Raw genomic sequence first — 26,168 nt, 5'->3', positions numbered from 1 at the left:
AAGGCGTCACTAAACTCTATGATCCCACCCTGCTCCTGCACAACTCCACCAACTTATCTATATATGGTCGCTTCTGGTGACAAAAATCCAAGAAAGCCCCACCCGAATTCTGCATTCCAAAATGGCAGTCCACAAACCGATGGTGATGTCACGGTAGCTACGTCCCTTATTTTATAGTCTATGGTCAAGCCGAAATGAGGTCTCTGCTTTTAATTGGTTGGACGAAAGTACACCAGCCAAACTTGGCAATTCATATCACAGCTGAATCATTTATGAAGTACTGGCTAAGTGAATGGTGGAAAATGAAGACAACCAATCTAGACTGCAATGTAATTTTTTTAAAAAAGCACATAAAGCTGCAATGGAAGTATGAGAGGAGTGACATTCTGTTGTATGAGCTGGAAAGAGCAATCGGATCTCAATCAGATCGGGATGTAGACATGAGAGACACATACTTAAAGGTGCAGTGTGTAGGATTTAGTGACATCTAGTGGGGATGTTACAGAACTGAAACTTCTCCCGTGTGCCAAGTGTGTTGGAAAACTACCATGGCTGACACAAAAATTCAAGGTACCATATCGAGAGCCAGTGTTTGGTTTGTGAATCCTGCGCTGCTGCAGCACAACATGGCGAACTCTGTGGAGGAGGCCCTGCTCCATGCAGATATACAGTAAGCAGCTCATTCTAAGGTAAAGAAAATACAATGATCCTTTTTTCAGGAGATTTAAAACAAATGAAAACAAAGTCATGAATATCATGTTCCATTTCTGCCAAAAGGTGCCCCTAAATCCTACAAACTGCACCTCAAATACAACTATGTAATCAGGTAAAATCCTATCTAGATACAATCTCAAGACACATTAACTTGCAAGGTGTAAAGGGGTCATTGTGACAATAATATATAGTGTTACCAGATGAAACAAATAAAAAATAACAGTAATCATTTCCACAACAGCGATTTTTGAAAATAATACATTCTCTGCGACACCATTTGTTCACATATGAGTTGCACACCAAGACTGCAGTCTTACATCCATGATAAAACAGGACTTAGCCTACATGGCAGTCTAAGCAGTCCATTGTCTTATAAAACTAATTGCATGGTACCGAAATTCCTGTAAGACTAAAAACATCCTAGGCATGTCTCCCACCCTGTGGGATTGTGTTTGGAGGTTTCGGGGAGGAATATTGGGTCTATTTCGGAAACGTTAAAGTTTAAATGACACTACAATCACTAGAGGAAGAGGAAGGACAAGCTCGGGCAACTAGAGCTCGGCTTTATTCAGATGGGCGTAGTACAAAACCCTTTGGCAGGCAAGACCTGGCTGAAACAAGCTTTGTATCTACAGCGGGGCCTTGTTTATCCGGAACTCAGACATGTGAATTGACCCGGCAGCCAAAGAGGCATCGCAACCAAAAAATACAACCCAAAATAAACACCAAACAAACAAACAAAAATAATGACTGTACACAGATTGTTTCACTCTCCAAAACTACTGTAATTTGCTCAAGGGTTCCAGTAATTGTTTCACTGTCCTAAGAGCAGGATCAGATAATGACAAAGCAGATCATCTTCCACCAAACTCTAAATGCTGAGAAAAGGCCTCTATACCCTCTTTTTCCCCGTTTACCCTCACTGATCCCTCTCCACAGTTATGCTGCTGCCAAACCCACAGAGGAAGGGAAGAGGAGGGGGAGTAAAGCCATGCCCATTTTTTCTGAGTTGCACACTTGCCTGCACGCCAGCTTCCGTGACCCTGGGGAACTGAGTAGAAACTTTTTTCACCACATACTGGACAGATAAATATTTTTTGGAAGCACGAAAACAAACACGAAATTATTTTGTTTTTATTACTGAATTTGAATTGAAATTAGGGGCATAGGTTCAGCTACAGGTCAGTATGAAGCTGGGTCCATGTTTTAAATTAAATACTTTGCAGAGGCTGCATTCTGGAGTATCAGTCTCAGCTAGGTACAGAATGTACTAGATAGCTAAATGACAAGTCACCAGCCACTCAATCACAACATCTCTTTCCCAACCATCAACAAGTGTCTCACGCAAATCCCATCCAACCCAGGCTTGGACCTTTTGTCCCAGCACTTACCCTGGAAGGCATCCGAGTGGCCGGAGATGAGGTGCTCAAGCTCGTAGCTGTAGGATTGAATGTTGTGGAGGGTTTCTCTTTTTACTGCAAACTGGTAGCTCTCCTCCATCTTCCGGGTGCAGCAGGATGGACCCTGGTGCTTACAAACCAACAGATCCACATCTAGGAAAGTCAAGCAAAAATGGACATAATGTTTTTATTTCTTATTTTTGATCAACATTTATGTTTCTTTTTCTTTTCAATTCAGTGCCAACAAGAGCAGGAGAACTGAGCTATCTCACCTTGGATGAGAGGTTGTCTTTTATCCTGTACGACAGATATATGATTCTACACCGTGCTGTGCAAATATGTGTGAGTATATGTATAGTGTCCTGAGTATGCACATAGATAGACAGGCCATAACTCCATTGGGAGACAGTGGAGGCACCACGGGAGGGTGAGAAAGTAGACCAAGAATTCATCCACGTTTCCTGCTAAAAATACTGTCTCCGCTAAATATATAAATATCTTTGACTCATACAATTGCACACCTCTTCAAGACATACATTTGAACATGCATGTATACTGTATGTCCAATAAAAACATATAAATACTTGCATGTAGTTGTATTTTGCAATGCAAACATGCTAAATTTACTGTCACTCAGGGACACACACACATAGACTAAACTGTGTGAAATCACTTCTAGAAGTAGACAGACATTAGCTGTAATACTGCAGTTCAGAACAACCACATGAAGGCAACGACCTAATTGCAAATACTATGATCCAATGAACAGCTCAATCAGGCACAATTACATCAGCGGAAACAAGAGTCCACCCTGTCCTGCCAGTGTCACCTGCTTCTCGCCATCGCTACGCATATAAACACTGTCATGACATCACTGAGACTGTTCACAATTAGCACAGGCTATTAAAATCGTCCTTTCCCACACATTTCCTTGTGCAGGGAGATTTCCATAGTGCAGAAGTCTGATATGATAACTCATTTTACAGGGGGAAGGGCTGGACGGGGGTGGCTGGAGGCAGGTGTTGTAACTAGAGCCTAAAGCATGGCCTTAGGACAGACCGCAAGACCAGTGCCTCACTGTCCAAATCCCTCCATGAAACACAATAGGGTTGCATTCTCAATCCCTCTTTCCCTTTCTGCTCCCTCTCTTCCATTTGCCTGGCATATCCTAGTGAGGCCTGGGTGTCTCTTAATTACCCAGTGAGGCTCCATTTGTTCCCATCCCAGAGCCAGGCGAGTGAAGTCATAACTGGCTGTCCTGCCCCTTACAGCTCATTATCTCCATCTCTGTAGCAGCACAGTCTTTTTATGTTGACACCATCTCCCTGTTGACACAGTTTCCCTCTTCATACTTCCTGCAAAGTCCTATCTTGTTTTTGTGTACTGTTTAAATTTTGCGTATGACATATTTTAACAAAATATAATGCAATACTTTTGTTTTAGGATTACATCTGCTTCTTCTCAATGTCCGCCTAGCAGGCTTATTAGGGCTCCTTTCCAAATTTGATTGATGGGTGCAATATAAATGAGAAACTCAATCTGTTGTATCATACAAACCATTGGTATTTACATATTTACTTAACACACATTAAGCTGAACTTCTGTTTAAATCCATAAATGACATTTCACAATGCATGATCAATTTAGGAGTAATTCTAAAAAAAAAAAAAAATATGGGTACATTAGTTCTGCTTCTATGTTTTTTTTTTGTCTAGGTTATGAAGTTATAAAAAGACAAGTGAAAACTTCTGGCATTCTACCTCATCCTGGGATTAAATGTCATCATACTTTGACCATTAGATCTAGTGACACCAACCTTATTAAATGGATCTCTTTTAATATGACCTCACCAACCAAGAGAAGCAATCCAAGAACACATTTCCACGACTTTATACTAGGTAAGAGAAACTGTGCAACACTCGAGATTTAGGCTTGTCCGCTTGGAAAAAAAAAGTCCTAAACAAAAAACAAGAAAAAAAACAAACAAAAACAGCATCTTCACATTGTGTTTCACTCATCACTGGGCTATTTTGTTAAATAAGGAATGAATGACATTCAGAATAACAATATGAAACAAATCCAAATTTTTTCCACAATAGATCCCACTCAGAATGACTTGTCTGACCAATCAGTTGTCAATTCAAGAATTGCGGAGAGTAGAAAAGGCTCTGCCTGAGAGAACAGTGGCAGCAATGTTCCCTCAGGTGAGAAATAGTTGGTGTGATCACATAGGCTGGGTACTGACCACATAATCCAGTGTCAAATAGTATGGAAACGCCTCCTTGTCAAACAATACCTGCACTATATATTTTTTTCACCTGAAATATGATCTTGGACTGTCCTGACCTCCTGCTGTATCAGCAGACTTTCTGTTGCTAAAGTGTTCTGAGAGTCTCTTCTTGGAAAAAAAATGGTGCATTCAACATTCACGTGGTTAGCACAAGCCTCCACAGCTGCAGTGTTTACATCCAACACTGAGCCCTTACGGACATCAAACCTTTAAACCTTTATTTAGGTAACATTAGCCTTTTGATGCTAACAGTTAGCCATGTCACAGCGCGATGCAGCCGGCCAAACTCTCACAACTGTCCTCGGTGTGGAACTCACACTCCTGCAGCAGCAGCTACAACCAATACAGTCTGACATGAAGTTGAGCGCAGTGTATTTGACATTGAGTTGGCACTTCAGCACACAGATTTGCCAACAAAATATTTGACAGTATGGCTATACTACATGCCACACAATTCACAGGATGGGTATTGGAGTACTCTTTTGGTATCAGGATCACTTTAGGGGTACTTGTATTGGTACTGATATTGTAATTAAAAAAGTATACCCAGCTATAGCGTTACTGATAGTAGCAGCAAGCAGCATCAGTCAGGCCTAGCTGTCGAGCTGATTGGCACTCTGTCGTCAGTTGAGAGATGCCTCCCTAAACTCACTGTCCTCTCGGAGAGAAGTGTAATAAGAATCTTTTTAAGAATAATAAAATGGAGGATTTTTTTTATCATTACTGTAGGTGGTTGTCATAAATGAACTAAATCATAACCTTCTTGGCAGTAGTAATTCGTACATTAAATGAATGACAAACTAGAATGTAAAACATTGTTGCTCTGACCGTTTTAAAATAGATTTAAGGCTTCTGATCAACAAACCATGCGGACTTCTCTCCTAGTTGACAGTGGGTTGTGTGTCCCCCCGACTGCCACTGCGGTGCCACTCAACTCTGCATAAAAATGTCATATGAAAAAAGTCTTATTATAGTATGTCATAAAAAAGGTCATAGTATAGTATGCCATAAATATGTCATGTAAAAGTCATAGTATAGTATGTCATGAAAATGTCATAGTATACTATCATAAAAAATGTGCATATGAATTCTGCATTCGCAAACAAAATAATTAAAGTAAATTATTGTCATTTTTACCAAGACATCTGACTTTTGTGCCTGGCCAAGTGAAAGGTAAATTTACATTTCCAAAAGACAAGTGTCTCAAAAGTTAATGTCGAGCCCAATTAGGTATAACATATTGGTTGTCTGGGTAGAACTACATGCAACAACAAACCAAATCCCTTCTCTGAACACTATATTATCCAACAATTCATATCATTCAGAATTCCACCAAATACTAAAAACATAAGACCATTTGTCAATAACTCAGTAAGTATTAGTGTCAGAGACAGGGCCTCATCCTTGAAGATATTTTGAATAAGCTTATTAATAAATCACATTATACCAAGCTCAAGCCACTCTCTCTGATAGTGATTATGTTTTAATATGAAACTCTTAGCTCAAAATTCCAAGTGCCATTTAGCAGAGCCCTTGGTGAAGCATACTATTTTACGAGATCGGCTCCTGGAAAGCATACTGCTACATGGGAAAGGTGTACGACTTGTCAAATATTGGTTACCTTTTGAAAGCGAGGTATATTGTTTTAATTCTGTTTTAAGGTTGACATTTCACCACATTTGGTGTGTGTCCTCTCTCCCCTTCTGTCCCTGACCCTGTTCTCCTCACTGGCTGGCTCTTTCTCTCCTTTGTGTTGGTGTGTTATCTGTGATATGAAACTAATATCCAGGGACTCACAGTGGAATCCAGCCTAGCCTCTCCGTCCCTTGCGAGTAGCTGCATGGAGTAAGTGATACTCAGAGAGACTTTGGCTGTTAAAGCCACCACAGCAGTCAGGACAGGCTGGCTGTGTCACGAATGTACCATGCCACTTTCTGGAATCATTAGAAGCCAATTGTCACTATTTCTATGTCCAACAGCAAAAATATTGCTGAGTCCACTCTTTTTTCATCTTTGAAAATATATTACATTTGGTATTTTAACAAACACCATTTTAATGGCTTCTGCCTGGAGGATAAACTAAAATATGTATTGAGGACTCAGAGTGCAGTCTTCCAAGGACTCTAAGAGTCACTGAAGTCTACAATGTAGGGCATATCTATTAATATCTGGCCGGCTTGTTTTTGAGTGACACGTGTAGCATTAAAACTATACATCATTTGCATTTTCAAAATAAATAGTACAAACCTGTGGATTGCAAATAGAGCATCTGGTTTAATGACTGTTTTAACAGGTGTTTAATATCAATGTCAAAAAATCTCTGAATTCAAAACATTTGCATAGATTCTCACCCTCTTCCTGTCAAACTTTAGTAGGCACCTTTGGCAACAGTAACAGTTTTGAACATCTGGACAATTTCCCCCCTTACTCTTTGCAAAATTACTCAAGTCCTATCAAATTGCTTGGAGACGATGACTCAACAACAATTTTCCAACAACAAAGTCCTGCATCAAATGTTTGATTGGATGGACTGGAATGATCTCTGACGGGACTTAGGCTTAGATCAGCATTGTTGAAGACTTTCTTTCATAGATTATATATATTTTTTGGTATGCATCACAATTCAATAACTACAGCATGGAGTTGGTCTCCATTCTGTAGTTGTTGCCAAGAAAAAAAAATGATATGGCCTATGAATAATATTGCAACATTTTTAGGGCTTCACCTGGATATACAATATATATCTAGATATTTTGAAATATTCTTCCACTGTGGGAAATAACATATTACACTACTACATAAACTACTGTTACAATGAAGTTAAATAAAGTACTGTTATAATAAAGCTGAAGTACTGTTTTAAGAAAGTTAAATAAAGTATTGTTATAAAGCAATAAACAAAGTCAAACTACTTGTGCTTTGATTCTGAAGCACCCAGTTGGTTTTGTGTGGGAAGTGGTGATGTTTTTGCTGTAAACTTGAAGCCTCCTTCACTGTGAGCAGGAAACAAACTAACAACTCTCTAGTTCACAAATTAGTAATATTTGCAAGTCTCACTGGTGCTACATAGTTGCAAGATGTGACTAGGTGGGCAGTCACAGGAGAAAGCAAGAGAACTGAAACGCCAAATTGAGTCTCAAGCAGGTGGCTTTAAAGAAAATGACACGAGAATTCATACTCTATTGTTCGCGACATAGTCATTTAAGATATTGCATGTGAATCAATCTTTAATACACTGAGAATCGATACCTCACCCATGCTCTAAGATCAGCCAGCTGTGCCAGTGATGATTTAATTGTGTAATTACTAAGAAATCACAATTTTTTGTAAGAGTAAGTACTGGAAGAAAGCTAACTGAGCTCTGAAGAATCATAAAACCTGTGTCCACATTGTAGGTGCACTGTTTAAATAACTGCTTTTAATATGCTGAAAACTTGTGAGAACAGATATATTGCACTGACCGATATATATATGCAGAATATGAGGACACTTCACATTTTTGTAGCAAGATTTTCTGCTGTGATTTAATTTATCTTCTATATTCCAAAGTTTCTCGCGGATTGTAAATGTTATTTTGTGTAGCTATTCATCTGATTTCAAATAACAACTTTTGGCCTTAATGTGACTTAATATAGACTCCGTTGGGCAAAGAGGAATGAACTCCACAGGTCTTTTGTAATTAGTGCCTAATGTGTATGCTGCTCCTTCTGCCTGGCTAAACCTTAACACACTCTGCTCTCCAGACTGGATGTCAACTCTGAATCCTAATTCCCTTAATCGTCCTCAGGTGACAAATACCTCTGGAGTAATTTGCCGTATTAAAGCCATGGCTCAGGGGTCCTGACTTGTTAGTCACAATCCCTTCAGCAACACCTCAGTGCCCTTCATTGCACAAGTCAAAACTCCTGAGTGGAGAAACTCTACCACTGTATAATTGCCCTGCTAACTCACATGCCATTCTCAATATGTGGTACTACAGTAGCAAGGCTGAATACAGTACACTGCTGAGATGATGGTTACGTTGTAACCACCCTCTTCAAACACACGTGCATAAACTCCTGCACTCCTGAAATGATTTATATGCAGCCCACATCTTCTCAATATGGTATGGAAATTTTGTTATGATTTGGAATGCGTTGATGACCAGGAGGGTTGCAGTTTCCTGATGCTGCTGTTTTGATATTTTCAGAGAACAAGAATAACTTTGTTAGAAAGTAGGCAATTAATGCAGTTACTCCTCTCCTGCCTCAGGAAGCCAGGTCCCTTTGAAGTTCCCAGATCCACTGAACATACAGGATATTTACTACAGATTTGCTGTGTTTTGGATGGACCACGTTGAATGAAAACAAATCTCAAAGGGTCTTTGCCGCATACCTGCATTTTTGGACAACCTTGAAACTCAGCTGGAATGTTTAGCTTTCCCAGATCCCGAGCTGGAACTGCCTACAGTGATTGGCACAGGGTCCAAAGCCACGCCAGAGGGCAAGAGGTTGGACAGACAGAGCTTAAGAAAGTGGAAGACGGGTGGGCATGCAGGGCTGATGAAGCAGCATTATATCAGAGGGGTGCTCAGCCACCGACAGGCAGAGTAATTATGTTAACATTTAAAATAATCTGTTGAACATTCCCTCTTAGACACTGGCTCTCCTCTTATGTACTATTTCTATCCCCACAGTGCAAGAAGATTCATCTTCTCTGAATGGTTATATTATTGGAGAGGTAGATGATATACTTGGCAGTCTACTAAACTCATAAAATTGCATCAGCCTCTACCTCAGTAACAAGCCAGGAGGGTAAGGTACCGCACAATCAGTTGAAACACAAGATTGACTTAGGCTGAAATCCAATAAGAGATGTTGTGTAGACACCGACTCAGACGGAGTAATCAGCTTCAGACTGGGACATCACTGGCCAGGATGGTGTGTTTGGGGTGGGCTGGAGAAAGAGCATCTGAGGTGCTTGTTAGTTCAATAATCTGTAATGTCTGGCATTGTCAGTGATGTTATTTTTTACCACCAATGTTTCCTTAACATTAACAAATCACAATGGGCCTCTTTCATCAACATCTTTTTTCTTAACTTTGTTCTTAATAAAGTTTCTAGGAAAAATCTACATCTAATTCACTACATGTCTTTGAACTGCACAATTGTTCACACCGGTATTCTTGTAATGTATAACTGAACGGTCCTCATAAGTTGAAAGCATGTTGAACCTAGTAATCATATTCTAACTAAACACCCCGCAAATCCCCACAAAAGGACATGAGACTGCAGGGCTGTGTGCACACACAGAAAAGTTGAGAGAATTTGAGAAATACCTAACAGATATAATGAGAGTTCTCACATAAAATTTGGCTATCTTTGCAGTACATGCACATTCGTTTGAGAGGGAAAGAGGGGTGGATCTGTCTCTTGATCTTCCTTTACTCTTTGGGCTTCTTAAATTATAAAAATATAATTGTTATGTAAATCCCATAATATTTTACAACTGTAGAAATGTAGAGAATGCAATGACAAAATATTCTGCACAAACATGTCGGCACAAAATATACATACGTGTGCTATTGACTGTGCATAGATTCCAAAAAAGAAAACTTTGGTGAATGCCAGAAGGGTTTTACAAAGAAATTTAGACAGGTAACTTAATCGACTTCTACATTACAGTGATCAGTTAAGACATGGCCCGAAAAAGAAAACATAGATGCTTAATAATTCTAAGTGTGTATGGAGTACGGTAGGTGTGCACCATGTGCATGCTCTCTCAGTGAGAAAGGCCAAGTTAAAAAGGGAATCAAAAATAACTACAGCCAATCAGAGAACACGTTGAGCTTTGAGAGCTTGCCAAGGCCTTTGACGCTGCAACTGGTTAAGGGTGTGGTGACATGTGATAACACACTGTTCCCATTCCCTCTCTATTAACACATGACCCTGCTTGCCTTGTGTTCAAGATATAAGACACTTTGTCTATCACGCTAAAATAGCTGTTAATGACACAGTAAATCAGAGAATGGCAGAGGAGTAATAAGTTGACCAGTGTTCTGTGTGTGTGGTATGTACACAATCAGATAAGTCCTGCTCAATCAGATCCAGATCTTAACTGAGCTGGAAAATAGGTTGATCATATCTGAGGACATTATCTAAAGGAGCCAGCTGTAGAATTAGCGTGTCTGTAAGCAGCAGTGCTGGCTGTCTGCTTTCCAAATGATCTATCTCCAAAGGGCTATATCAGCACCCTGTGGTAATCTCAATATGGAGCATTTGGCTGTGTACCACGGTACCAAAGTGGTCATAACTCTTCAAAATAATCACAGGATAAGCAACTTCATGTCACTGATTATCTAAGTTCCCTTGATGCTGAATCGGGCATGGAGATAATGTTGCTCTTTATAAAGTATGGCACAGGGAACAAACACTTAATGCCTGGAAAGCAAATATTTGGGTCTAATAATTCAGTACAAGGATATACAAGTCAATTCACTGCACTACTTCAGCACACATACGCAGTTAAGTATTTTTACTATACATTCCGAGTGCTCATGAACTACATCATATAGTTTAAGACAGTGGTTTTCAACCTTTTTCCAGTAATATACACCCTTTTAAATATTTTTTGCAGCCAAGTACCCCCTGACCAGTGCAAAACATTTTCTGGTAGAAATCAAGAGGCAACTTTTGAGGCTGAAAAATGAAGCCAATGCAGAAGTGCCAAATACTGTAGTTTTTTGAATGGCCACTTGAGGCTGGCTTTAAAGGCCAGTCAATCCCCAACTTTCAATACCACACTAAATAGCAGAAAAAACAACCCAAAAAACATGTTTACAGCCTGGTAGAAAAAATATTTTGGTCTCTATAGCTAATATCCCTGTTTATGATAACTGATCGAAGGGTGAATTTTTATGCATCTCACCCAAAAACACTTTATCAAGACTTAAAGATATGTAGAATTAAGGACACTTTGAGCAACAGGCTGTCTGCTGATGGCGTCCTTGGCTTTTCAGTCAGATCCACCTCTCGCTCCATCGCAACACCAGCCTCATGCCCAAAAATTTTTTGCCCTACAAAACCAAGATGGCGACAGCCAAAATGCAAAACTCGAGGCTTTAAAATGAGAGTCCAAGAACCAGTGGGTAACGTCATTATTTTTACAGTCCGTGGTAAAAATACACAATGTGACAACAAATGTCAGTGTGATTGCTCTTGTTGCTGCAGTTTAAAGTTTATGATAATTAACATTTTGCATTGAAAATGGGAATACTGAAAATAAAATCTTTTCTTGATTTCTCATATAATTTTTTCATTGAACTTATCATACCAATTATTTTAGAAATTATGCATGTGTTGTTTTTTTAATTAACAGGAAAAATATTTCAGGTAACCCCTTGAGTACAAAGTACCCCATATCCCATTTGAGGAACACTGGTTTAGGCTGGGTAAACAAAAAAAAAACAATGTTTTATATTTATTCTTATTAACTGAACTATTGCAGCATTTTCCTACTTTTTACCGAATACAATATTTAAAAAAATAAATATATATTGCATTAAATATCTGTACCGTAAAAGCTCAATTCTTTTTATATAGGATCATGTCCAACTAGCCAGCGCTGAAGTTCCCTGCTGCCACACTTCTGGCTCTTAGTGCGAAATCAGTTCACCGCACATGAATGAAACGCAGCACTGTATCCTAAACCAAACATCAGGCTGTGAAAAGGGCTGAAGTTTTGCCACTTCAAATTTCAAGAGTTGCTTTTATTGGCATTTGATCTGAGAACTGAAGCAGAGTAGCATAATTGTGTACACACACACACATATGCACCAAATCTCCCACTCCAACGCCCCCTTCCATTGGTCAGCGCTTTGAAGACAAGATTACGCCCCGACCTAAAACAACCTCTCTAGGACGAGTACAAATAAAAAGCAAAATAAGATAGAAGCCCAAAATGTACTCGGGAAGCTACAGTTATGTTTGATTAGCTGCGAGGGGAAGGAGGACCAGACAGCTGGTGGAGTGTAAATGCACAAAAATGCAGTTCACCACACCTTATAGAAACAAACACAAATATTTATATCAATTAATAGTCCCTACCAAAGAGCCACAGTTTGTATCTGGATCACATCAGCCCCATTAAAGAAATATTTTCACTACAGATAGAGTATATGTCACAGAAACAAAATATAAAGGTGGGGAAAGCAAATTTATTAAAATGAAAGACTACTGCATACAGTCACACCATATTTGCTCAGGTATAATGCTCATCGAGCTGATATGTAGCTTCTGTTAAAGTACTGCAGACTAAAAGCTCATGACGCATGCCTTGTTCCAGACTGCTGACATCCTAAGAGGACCAAGTTTCTTCTGTCTTTAAGAGCAAACCCAAAACTACTGCTTGCAATGAAACTGACATCCTCTGTTGCTAGTAGTGACACCCTGCTAAACAAACATATCGAGTGGTTTGGATGCACCTCTAGGTATGTTTCCCACTCAGCTATCTATTGCTCTTCTCCCTGTCACAGCTTGCAGACTCAGACTGGGTGATACTTAAGCTGCCACCAAACTGCATGTGACACTATTGCTGCAAATATCCTGATCTGTCGTCATATAGATGTACATTCATCTACTGGTATTTAGGTGTTTGCCAGGAAAAATGCACTAAAATCGTAGTTTCCTTGTACTAAAAGACCTAATAATAATAAAGACATAATAATGCACACTGAATAGTCCAATTTCTTGTGTTCAAATGAACTGAATGACAATTTGAATGGCCACATAGAAGAAATATGACACAATTAGTTAAAAATAAGTTTCTTACTATGCTTGCAGAATAACTTTCGAGCAAACCTAGCATAGTTGAACCAAAGCCTAAACCCGCTAAAATGCATCTTGCCTCCAAAACAGATTTGGAACCAATGTTTATTCTCATAAAATAACTTTTCCTCAGTGTGCTTGAGGAAAGCACATACCACAAAACCTTCAAGGCATTTGATGCTGCTTCAAGCATCGCTCTGACAAAAAAATCTGACAAAAGACAAAAAAAAAGGGAAACATGTCAGCAGGGCTGCCAAAAGACTCTATAGGCCTGTTGCAGGAGCCTGGACAGAATGTTTACATAAACTATGACTCCTTAGCTAAAGTGCATGTACACTTAAGGGACGATGCTACCCCAAGTGTCAAAACAAACTTGGCCAAAAGAGTTGTTGGAGGCTGACTTCTGTGAGTCAATCTGAAGATTGCAAGTCAATCACTCCCTCTTTTGTGGACGCAATATTGCAGCCTCTTTATCCACTGAGATTAAACCATATGAGACCTCTGAGTCACACTAGACTTGTTCTAGCTCAAAAACCCTGTCTCAGCATCTTGTGAATATGCCGCGCTGCTTCTCTGCCAAAGGAAATTTGCAAAATAATTGTTTAATCCCTCCAAACAGCCTGCTTGTTTGATAAGCAGCTGGGTGGCATGTGAAGCTGCAGCTTGTGAGGAAAATCAAAGAGGCTCTGATGCTTTAAAGCACACAGATTAGATGGGTGACTTTAACATGAAATATTACCTTTTACTAATACCATACCAATAAACAGATACATGTTTTTGGGATGTTCAGAATATACAATACGGACCAATATAATACCTGAAATTCAATGAAAAGGGACTGACAAGCATGTTAATACACAATCCACTAAGATAATTTCATATAACTTCAGGTATTGTTTAGACTAAAAATACATCATAATTAATAGTATCGCCTATGGACAATATCAGATATTTTCTGGGCAAACCATGTGTCATTTTACCTCAGCTAACATGACTAAGATGTCACAATATGAAAAAATTGAAAACAGAAAGAAATATCTGCTCTGTCAATCAGCCTTTCAGACTCTTTCTGCTGTCACTTGAGTGGGTTTGCTTTGCTCAGTGTGTGTGCACTGACCCACGTGTGCTTTTGACAGAAGCCCAGAACAGTTACAAGCACTGTGCATTAAGTAAAGGATAATTCCCTTTTAAAATATAAATGGTTAAAGATATTCACACATTTGCATATTTCTTTAAATCGCTGTAGTTAAAAGTAAACGCATAACTTCTGTCTGCGCATTAATTCACTAACTTAATGATGTTTGCAGTGTGCTTTGGCCAAAGTGCTCTTCACTATGAGTTGCCAAACCCACTGGCTCACCTGTGCCAGGTGTCTCCGGTACGCGGTGCAGCGGGCCGACCTGCCGCAGCTGGAAAGCGGTCCTCACTTCATGACAGCTGTACGCGTCCACGTCGATCACTTTCACCGCAAATATGACCGCTGACAAAATCCAAAAGCATCCGCAAGAGTTCACGCGTGGGCATATTCCTCGGGACATTGCCGCATCTCACACTAGGTATCCGTGTGGATAGCCTACTGTAGCCTGACTGCAAACTGTGTGACAGTGTTGAAAATAGACGGCACTCAAGTACAATGAAGCGACGATTAGTTTAAACATCTGACAAACGTTTCCGTCTGATTTTCACATTATTGGTTGGGATGAGTGTGAGCGGCTCACGGCAGAGGTTTTGGGGTCTTCTCTTGGACAGAGGAAGAGTGGTGTGGGCTGAAGCCAGTCTGTCCCGCGCTCAACACTTTGCAGTGGTCGGCTGTCTGCATGCCTGTTTCCTAAGCCTTGCGCACACTCCCCTCCCTTTCTGTTTACTTCAGCTAAGTGCCCCAACTAAAACTCACTACGATATCCCTATAGGGACTTGCAGTGTCAGTATCCTTGGAGAAACATTTTCAGTCCCTACAACCAATTTCGTATTGTATTATTAAAACAAAACAAAAACAAATGTTGATCCCCCCCCCCCCCCACACACACACACACACTTTTTCTGTCCCCTGTTATCAACTGTTACATCTGAATACCATGCAGTTACTCCTCTACCAAACAAAAAACGAAAAATGAATCCTTGACAAGGCTATTTTTATTCCATGAAACTACTTCTGATCAAAAAATAAATTAAAATATCACATAAATGCCTCACCTATCCCTGTCTGGGATTTTTTTATTTATTTATTTATTTTAATTTTTGTAACACAGCCAAAGACCATTTCTGTTTTAAATCTAATTTGACACTAACAGCCACTGCTACAAATACACATCTAGAAATGGTGAGAGGGCACCAAGTTGCTTTCTGGTACTCCCTTTTCTTTTTCAAAAACTGAGGATAATGACAAAATTAATATACTTTTGTCTCTTCAAGACAGGCATTTTAAAATGTAGGTCTATGGGGGGTGGGATGGGGTAAAACAGGACAGGACATTAGTTTAGAGTATGGTGAGTTGAAAGTTGTGCTTTATGTTGCTGAAGCTGTGGAGCAATACATGTCATTTAATTCACAGGGCTGACATCTACTGGCCAAACTGTTAAGTAAAAAACATGATTTTTTTTTTTCCCAGACTGTCTCTTCCAGTATTATGTTCCTTTTAGGCTTTGCAGGTTTGATGTCAAGTAGTATACACTGTTTATCTATGGTGTATCAAATAAGAGGTACTGGAGAGTTAAATTAACCAAATGGAGATACATTGTCATGATGTGGGGTTGTTTTTTGGATTTGGTTTTCAATCATTTAGATTCACCAAAGCTGAAGGAGGATAACAACAAATTGACCATCAGTTAATTGGTCGCTAAGAATTTGATCGAACATGTGAAACTGAATTAATCCATTTACAAACAAGGACCTGATTTTGAAATGTAAATAATGTGTAGTCCCCTATTACATTCTAGCTATGAGTAGAAAGGTGCAGTTTGAAAGCATATTTCAATGACTAGACCAACCCACATCTTATAAGTATTTCATGATGAGGCAACTATCTTGGGGTCTGGAGGATGAGTGCAGCAGCAACAGTGAAAAATGAAGCAGACAAAGCAAAGCATTACTCAGTTATATTCACAGTGTTTTATATGTCTAGGCCGCTACATCTTTATATGTTTCACTGGCTATGCTTTCAGAAAATATGCAATATGTTGCTGTGAGCTTTGATTGAGGAAAAAAAATATGTGGTATTGTTTGGTATAAGCAAAGTTGTTTTTTTTAAAAAAAAAAATCACAATCAATTGATTGATTGATCATTAATTTTACCAATATTTGATTAAAGATGGCGCTCATAACGTGCATCGATACTTAGGATTGCATGCCCCTTGTGAGAATTCACATCTGCAGACTATTACACTTTAGTGAACATATTGAGAAAGTATGTTAACCAGACACATTATTATTTTAAAAAATATAATTTTAGTGTTTTAACATTGATTTTGAAAGTTTGTCACTGCATTTCCATATGTAATCTTACACTATTGAGTTATTTGAACACATTGTATGTTAAATACTGCCCTCTCCTTGACAGACACAATACTACAACAGTGTTCAGTTGCCAACTGTTGTACGATAATGATTATTTTTATAGGAGTTCTTTGGATGTATATAACCTGGTTGTTGGCTACCCTCTGAAGATAACATTAGTTAGCTGCCTAGATCACGCATATAAAAGGAGACTTTAAAAAAAAACCTAAGTAAAAACATCCAGTGTGAATTTTATTCATAATTATCATAGTTATATACTATAAATTATTTTACAAAATTATTAGTGTTTTTAAGATTTTTTTTCAGTTCATTTCTAGCTTTTTTTTTCTTTCTTGTTTTACTTTCTTGTTTTTTTTTCTATGTTTTTGGCAAATTTTCAGGTAATTTTCTTGTACTTGGATCATTTCTTCTCTTGTTGCTCATTACCTTCTTCAAATGTTTTTGGAAAAACTAAATAAAGCCAATTTGCCCAGGTTTCAAAGGCTTAAATAAATAATTTGATTGTTTTTCCATCTTTGCTGAGCAACAGTTTTGTGTCAAAGGAATTCAAAACCCATCCCATATAAATGCCTGCCCCAAATATAAGCCTGTTGAGTTCAATGATTTGGGCAAATAATAGCCTGGGCTATTCATTCAAGTTTTGCAGTATACTGTAGTGAGCACAGTGCCCAGAGCACAGACAAGTCACGTGAGCACACCTGTTATACCGACAACATAGACTAAATTCTTACTCATATAGTAAAACCTGAAGCGCTTTTATTCAGCAGTGTCTGTAACAACTTCTGTAAATACTATAGACATGAAGCAATGCTGTGCAGTTTCCTCACTGTGCTGCCTGGCAAAAAAGTTCCTACTATTCCAGTAGAGGTTGCTCTTGAGTTAAGTTGCGTGTGAATGTCGGCCTGATCACAGGTAAGATTCTGATTTACACAAGTGATTATTTTACCGCAGCAGAGGTTAAACACAGCATTAGATAATCTGGGTGGGGAGGCCATGTGAGCCCTTGTAAAGAGGATGTATATAGCCTCTGTAGAAGGGGCCAAAGCATTCTGTTAAGATGTCCAAGTTGGTAACATATCTTTACTGACTAGTTTGGAGGCAACAGCTGCACTGGCTCACCCTGCTTGTTTTATGTAGCATCTTCAAGAACAGCAGAGCTGAAGGCTATTTGGCCAGGTTTACACCAGAGCATTTTGGTAGACCTACGAGGGGCAGTTCATTAAATTATTTCTGAGGCAAACAGGTCCACCTCCTGCCATATCTTTCCCAGGTGATGCATTCTACCTCCAGGCTCAGTCTCCACTTACCTCAAGAGGGTTCTCAGCAAAAGCTAGAGCACATTGTTGCATGCAGTACACCAAGCTTTTCTCCCATTCCTGGAAGGCAAATATGTTCTTAATTAGTCTCAATACCTCAACACGCTTTATGTGAGCCATCAATAAATCAAGTAGTTAAATTACCAACATCAAGGCAATTTCAGCAGGACCTGAAGCTTGGGCACCAGCATCAGAACTGAATATATTCTATATTATTTCTGAGAATCATCTATATTGCTTAAGATATTTTTGAGGCTTTTTTGGCCTTTATATGATAGGACAGAGAGCACATGTGAAAGGGGGGATGACATGCAGCAAAGGGCTGAGGTTGGAATCATACCTGCAACCCCTGCAGCGAGGACTCAGACTCTGTACATGGGGCACCCACTCTATCCACTGAGCCACCGAAGCCCCTGTCTATATCTCTTAAAATTATTTCTTGAACTGAGCTGGCACTTGCTGGTAATAATAATAATAATAATGTCACCTTACAAGGCAGCCTTAAAACAAACAATGGATATACTGTATAGGTATGGATTGTATGCACTTCATAGGCAAGTTTAACAATTCCATAGGCAACACTGTTCATAGGAGAACTGTTGACTTATCACAGAGGACAATGTATCAATCAATGTTAACATTTTCTTAAAGGTATCGGGATATATTTTTATTTTTCTTGCCTTAGCACATCCAAAGACATGTGGGAGGTGCAATACGAGACAGCTGCTGGATAAGAGATCACACTTCTGTTTTCGCCTCCACAGTTGGTAAATGATCTGCCATCTCACAACAGTCGTAATGTGGAGACAGCATACAGGGTCAGTCAGAAGGTGCTGTAGCTGGCTGACTCTGCTTGGATGTGAACTTGCCTAAAAATCTAAACCATCTGCATACAGTGTCTGAAGTTGCTGTCAGATTAAACAGCTGCACTAAGCATCACTCCAGCAGGCCTAGAGAGATGAACATTTATACAGGCTCTGGAGAACAGAAGCTCCAACCAGCTTTCATAGGTGATTTTCTACAAACAATAATGCCAAAAAATAGACATAAACATCTGCAAGAATACAGAATGAGGCAAAGGATACAAATGGTCACCTGGTTCTATTAAAAGGCCTCATAATTCACCCGGTTACATGTGTGACTTTGTTGGTACAGTATAAACGCTTAACACAAGTAACTGGTCGATATCTAAGTATTTCTCCGTGGTGGTCAATGCAACAGAACATTTTTTTCCAGTGTCCTGCTACCCTTGGATAGGAAGTGTTTCCAAGCCACAAGAGCATGCATGCATGCATTCAGTGCAGGTGAATATTACTACACTTTTATTTCACCTATGGAATTAAAAAAATACCAACATATGGATTGTTAAATTTATTGTTTTAGTATTATTGCTGTAAAGATTTACAAAGCACACATGGCTCATCTATAAAAATAAATGACTGAATTCTTCTGTAAGTGTTATCAGTGGTGGAAGAAGTATCTGAAAGCCATACTTCAGTAAAAAATTGTAGAAATATCTTACAAGAAAATAACTTTGGTAGAAGTTAGTCGCCTATTAGAATATTACTTGAGTATAGCACTTAAAGTATCTGTTATTTAGTTTACCTAAGTATCAAAAATAATTATACTGTATTACATGTATTTGAGTACTGAAAGTAAATGTATGAGTAAATGCTGAATACAAAAAGGCAAGCAGTCATAATTCTAAGTATTATCTTATTATTACCTAAATATATTATCTAAATATAGCCCACTTGAAGAAAAAACAGCCTTTTATTTAGTCCATCAGTCCCCTCCTCCTTTGCTAAGTTTCTTCCCTATTTTGTAAGTAAATAAAATGCTTCGAGGAAATATAGGAGTAAAAGTATATTTTTTATTTCGTAAATGTAGAACGTGTAATAAATATAAAAGCTCAAATAAACGACAGATACGCCCCATAATACTTAAGAATTGTAACTAAGTATTATTACTTTTTTAACAATACACCACTACCTTCGTGCAGTGCTTTTTAACAGCGGCCATTTAGACTCGTTATAGCAGGAAAAGCAAAAGTGAAGGGTGAAACTGATAACATTACCGATGACGTAGTTCCATTAGATTTTCAGGTAAGTTATAACAGTGAGTTAGCATGAACAACACCAGTGCCTCCTCTAAGCGGAATGCGGCTATCATAATGTAATTAAACACACCTGTGCTTTTCCTGCAATGACACAGCAAAATGTCTGCCTTGCAAACGGTCCATTGCATTGGACTGAGAATGTCTACTTAAAATTCAAATATACCTTTTTTTCCTCGGTTTTTTTCATTATAATTTGCCAATGTGATAACTAATATCATACGACAAAGGCTAGCCAAGGAGAAAGAGGTAACCTTAGAGACTGAAATTTAGGCTAGCTTGAATTGTAAACTGACGTTAGCCTGACCTACCTGAGATAAACTGCTCCGAGCAAAGGTAAGAAGTTTAAATGAGTCTGTGCTAACAATAAGAGACGAATCTTTTAACATACAAGTTGAGAGAGTTTAAAAAGGTCTGGCGTGTATTAGGGTAAACTTTAACCTTTATACCGAAGTAACTTGTCGCCATATCTAAAATACTAGCTAGCCAGCTAACTGCTAGTTTGATGCTAACTTTTACTCGTTGTGTAAATGACAGTTACGCCTACAGGTGTTCCCAACTTACCTTAATTACCACCCGAAATGAACAAAGACGAGCGCGCACGTAACTTTATTTTTTTTTTTGCAAAGACGTGGTGTACACAAACGTAAGTTTCCTGTTAAAAGAGCAACTAAAAATGCAAGTTTTAAACTTGCACAACTTTATTGACAACGTCAACATTATGGTACAGGAGTTACGTCACGCGCTCGTTTTTGTTCATTTCGGGGGGTAAGTAAGGTAAGTTGATATATATATATATATATATATATATATATATATATATATATATATAAACATATTATATGTTAACAGAGTAACAAATAACAAAAGCTGTACATGTACACACAAATTAAAATGAGGGTTTTAAGGCTTGTAAATACCCATAGTACTGGTGACTTTTGGATTTGCTCGTCCTAGTAGTAATTCAATGTACAGTTTCAGTTCATGCCTCAAGTGGTGGACATTGGGTTTCCTTTCAGATCATTTGCATTTACGGATTTAAAACGCCATATAAAATGAGAAAATTAAAAATTAAAAATGATGTTTGACCAAATTATTTTTACCATAATAAAAAATAACATCTCTTTATGTAAATTAATCTTGATTCTACACAGCATCGCATTTTACATATGCAGCCAGTGTTACAAAATAGGAGATTCAGAGAGACAATATTTATAGATATAAATGCATATATTGGGGGAGAAAAAAAAAACATTACTTGACAGCAGCAGGAACAGGTAATACAGTCAGATTTTCACAAGATGGTGCCCCATCCAAAAAAAAAAAAAAGATAGCATCAGCCTCACATTCAATATTTTGATATCTGAAGAGGTCTTCAGAAACTCCTGGCTAACATATTGATGAATATTTTTAAAACATTTTTAACAAAAAGGTTATGATTGCAAAACTTAAAGACTATATATTTCGGGTTTTCTGTATTAGATTGAACAAAACCTAAATGCACAATACCAGAGTTCCCCTAAGTGGAGAGCCACAGTAATCATGAGGCTCTTTGTCTCTTTTAACTGTTTTGCATCTTTTTCTTGTCGTTTATGTTTCTTTTTGGTCATTTTGAGTCTTTTGGTCAGTATGTGTCTCTTTGCAGGTGAAGGCCAGAATGGTGCTGATACTTTGGGCCCTTGGGCCTGTACCCCGTAGGCCCATTCAGTAATCCATCTGAGGCTCCAGCGGACACTCCCAATGCTGCTGCTTCTGGTAAGGCCTTTTTTGCCATTTAGATCTATCTAATGGAAAAGAAATTAGATTTTTTTTAAATGATGTGTGTCTGAAATAAATGCACTTCAAATGTTGGTGAACTTGGTCAGCAGATGGCGCCAATAACCCTTGTTTTTAGAGTCCTCTTATGCCCTTGAGGCTCATTTATGCAGGTTAAGTTTTCTGAACAAAGTTTGATTAACATAGTTCAAAATAAGTTCAGTAGGAGGTGTCAAGGACAACATGTTTCTATAATTTTAAGCATTCTAAAGTGACTGGAAGTTACTATTTTCTCTCCAGACATTATAAACCTTATTTTAAAGCCAGATCTTATTTAAACTAAATTCATCTCATACCTTATCCCTAGTTAGTGGTCTGAAGTAGGTCATCAGTCACCCCAAGCATCCTTACAGTTGTCACATAAAGCATGGCATTTATTCAGCATCAGTTTATTATCCCTGAAGAACAATATCTATCAGTATTTACACCCTAATCAGAAACCTCTCTGCATCCTCATGCTGACCTTTTAACAATATGATATGATCACGAACATAACTGCGGGGCTTCTGATGCCAGTTAAGCTAATTCAGTCCTTTGCTACGGAAGGATGAGGTGGCCTCAGTCATCAAGGCAGGGGATCCCTCATTCTGTGTACCCATGCTGTGCCTGAGTCAAGTAGTTAGTGGACAATCTCTGGGGGCTTTAGCCCATCAGTTCTGGCCCTCTAAACTGGGTATTTAAGGGGCTTACAGGGGGTTAAACCCCCAAGATTGGAGCCCACGACTGCCTGTTTTAGAGATTACGCTCTTCAGTCTCCCATTTTCACCTCTCTGTCTTGGTGGAGCAGCGGGAAGTGTGGAGGGTGGTCGTTCGAGACATGCCTCAGCTTGACATCTCTGGAGGGAGGATGTGGTGATAAATGAGTTTGGAGAAGCTTGATTAAGTGGAGCATTGCCACATGCTGTGCAGCTGAATTTTAAGGAACTTGTAGATAAGATTTTGGTTTAAAAATAATCTGAGTAATGGAGCACCATGCACTCAGAAAATCTTACATAGAATATGTTGTGCATTGAGTAGGAAATGGGTGCACACATTTACAGTATGTGCATGCATACATGAAACATAGAGCGGTCAGATATCTGCACAGTGCCGGTCAGGGCAGGAACCTTATGCTCCATTTCTCTCGGGTGGAGATGTTAGGAATGGAAGTAAGTCGTGTTGCATCTTTAATGAGAGTCTGACATCTTCAGTGCCACTGTCTGTCCTGCCAGGGCCTTCTTTCTCCTCACCTGCATAGCATTCCCAGGGAGGGCAGAAAACAGAGAATGCCATTAAGCTTCACAGACGCTTTTAAGAAAGTGAATGCCACCCCACACACCCTCCTTTAGAAGCAGATACCACTTACAGTAGCACTATGTGTAGGTGCCAATCCCTGTTAGTGAGATGTCGCACTTGATAATACCTTGTAAAGCAGAGTCCTCTGTCTGTTTATAATGACTCTGTTTCCTCAGTGGCATTTAATTGATTGCTATAATGGTTTTCATAGACTCTTCATTAGCCTGTTACAGCAGTGGATCAATACAACATAATTACATGCATGATTGAATCAAGTACCAGGCATCAGCTCCAGGGCACATTGGTTTGTATTTGTTCACAGTCATGAAAGTCACAATGGTCCACTACATGAAATGGCAAGGTTGTATCACTTTGCCAATAACTTAAAGACTTATTGTCCGATTTCATGTTATTGGCTTTTTAGTAAATGATACAGTATTTTCAAACGATAAAATTATCAAATGTATTGTGATCAGCTCCCAGTCAAAATGAGCTAAGAAACAAATAACATATTGTTGAGATAGCTAATTTGGAGCAAAAAAACGGTATGGGCCAGTACCAAACATCTGTTGCCTGATGCTCTGGACCTTAGATGGGCATTAAAAGGTGACAGGCTTGGTTCTATGTTTTGGTACCCACTGACTGATTGCAGCCCAGAAAATCACACCAGGAACAGTGTGTGAGATTTAGGAGGGATTAGATGGCATCTAGCAGTGACGATTGCAGATTGCAACCAGTTAAACTTTTGACCAGGCTTCCTTCAGTGTTCTTTGTTCAGTAGGTTTTTACCAGGAGCCGAATTCTCTGCAGAGGTCTCTTCCTCTCTAAAACAAATGGACCAGGTGATTAAAACCGGTAATAACATTGAATAGAGCAGTTTCAGGTTACAAATTGGTGTTTCTTTGAAGCTGTTTGGCATGTTGGAGACAGGTTGCTTGCATCTGCTAATGTGTGCTCAGCTATTTTCTCTGATAACTTAATATGTACTCACCTTATTTCTGATCTAGACATTGATGAGGTTTTGCCCATAGGCCAAATCATCCACAGAGGTCTCCTCCTCTCCAAAACAAATGTCCCTGGTGATTTAAACCTGTAAAAATACAGAATAAAGCAGTTTCATGTTAAAATAGCTGTTTTATTGACGGCAATAACATGAATGGCCTTCTCTAGCGCCAGCAATTGGTTGTTTAAAACATGGCGGCGCAACATGGCGATTTCCGTAGACAGGGATCTGCTCTCTATATGTATGCTACTCATTCTAAAGTAACAAAAACACAACTCTTCTCTTCTCAAATTCTTATTTTCAGGTGATTATACAATAAATATAACATACTTATTATATTCAATGTCTGCCAATATATAACTATAGTCCTACACCAAACATTTAAGTTGAGTAGCATCAACCAGTAATCTGTTTAATCAGCATAAATAAATAAATGAAGCAAAAACAAAATCATTATCAAACTACACTCTACAAATTCATTTGAATATAATTTGAATACAGTAAAACATGCTTTCAGTAATGTATTCAGGTTGTTTGGGTGCTTCTCTCTTTGTATGCAATTCTTGTGTCTGCAAGCGTGTGTGTACTGAAAAGTTACAGGCATTGCATCTTATTTCACCCTCTAGTCCATCCCTGCGGGAGCATCCTCCACTGTTCACAAAACAAAGTACTGTTGTGCACATAGGTGGAAAAATTTGTTTAACCCATTCACCCCTGAGATTTCTTCACTGTCTGTGTTCATTGAACTCTGATGGGATCTAAACACTTCTTTTGAGATTGCACACATGGACCGTGCGCTGAGGTCAGATCGGGGCCCTTGTGTATGTGTGCATGTGCATGGGTGCATGTGCTGAGTTGGTCTGGATAGAGTGACTTGCTTTGTGCGTGGCCAGTCGACCACATCCCTCACAATAGCCAGAAAAAAGGGGGTGACTACCTTTTGACAGAGCATTGTATCTCAATGAGATCATAGCAATTGTCTATTTATGGCATGTGGCATGCTGTTATGAGAGGGGTATTGGAACTGGGCTGCAGAGACACGCTGTTTAATTTCACCCCATTTTACCTTTCCTGTCCTAACTCCAAAACAGCCGCCTCTTTTGATAATCAGATGTGATCCAGCACAGTGGTTCATCCCTAGCTCTGCTGAACTCACCAGTGCATTGTTGCTCTTTTTGGCTCCCCCTCCCCTTGCTTTATTTTTAACAAACCCATTATCCTTTTCCCTCCTCTAAACTGACCAACACATGTTTGTGAAAACTGTTTTTGGTGCCTCCAACCTCCTATACCCTTTTTACCCCACAAAGTGCGAGACAGCACCAGGGAGGGAGGGGGGAAAGTGAGGGGGAGATGGGTGGGGGTTAAGAGAAATGGTGGGAAGGGTTGATGAAAACAACAGATCTCTGCTCCCTAATCCTTTTGTGTCGACGGTGTTAATCCATCCGAGGCAACCCCCCCACAACCCCCCCCCCCCCCCCCCCCCCCCCCTCCACCTGCACACACACCCTCCCTCTGCTCCCTGCTTCTGCACCATACACCAGGCGGCTCCCACCTCGTAAACAACTGACAGCACTACTGAAACCAATATGCGTCCCCCAGACAGTCAAGTAGAAGCACACACAGCAGCCGCAGTAGCCCCCCTGACAAACATGCGACTCTGCCTCAACTCTGTCCCTGCTTTCATCCTGTTCATCTTTGTGGCCACTGGGAACAAGTCTCTACTCTGGATGCTGTGTTTGTCTATGCAAACAAATTTTAATCTTGCATCAGCATGCCAATGTGTGTGTATTGGAAAATCGTATTGTTTTCCCTTTTTTGTGTGTGTTTTGCTTTCATGCATTTGTGCCTCTTTGTTTCTCCTTGCTTTGTTTTGGCTACTGTACATGTAATGAATGCACTTGAGAGCAACATGGTGTATTCAA

The 26,168-nt window shown here is 39.2% G+C and overlaps 1 protein-coding gene across 2 annotated transcripts in view; it reads right to left on the bottom strand.

Annotated features, from left to right (window-relative positions):
* Positions 1 to 15,044, bottom strand: part of gpc5c (glypican 5c) — a 133,506-nt gene extending 118,462 nt beyond the window's left edge. For both annotated transcript variants that reach the window (XM_042498509.1, XM_042498510.1), the window contains exons 1-2: positions 14,569 to 15,044; positions 2,106 to 2,267 (exon numbers count right to left, since the gene is read on the bottom strand). In XM_042498509.1, the coding sequence (XP_042354443.1) occupies positions 2,106 to 2,267; positions 14,569 to 14,746 (340 nt within the window). In that variant the 5' untranslated portion in view covers positions 14,747 to 15,044. The remainder of the gene's footprint in view (positions 1 to 2,105; positions 2,268 to 14,568) is intronic.
* Between the last annotated feature and the right edge of the window lie 11,124 nt (positions 15,045 to 26,168).

Source organism: Plectropomus leopardus, chromosome 12 (assembly GCF_008729295.1).
Source record: "Plectropomus leopardus isolate mb chromosome 12, YSFRI_Pleo_2.0, whole genome shotgun sequence".
NCBI classification, from domain to species: domain Eukaryota; kingdom Metazoa; phylum Chordata; class Actinopteri; order Perciformes; family Serranidae; genus Plectropomus; species Plectropomus leopardus.
This window is presented reverse-complemented; position numbering and strand designations above follow the sequence as displayed.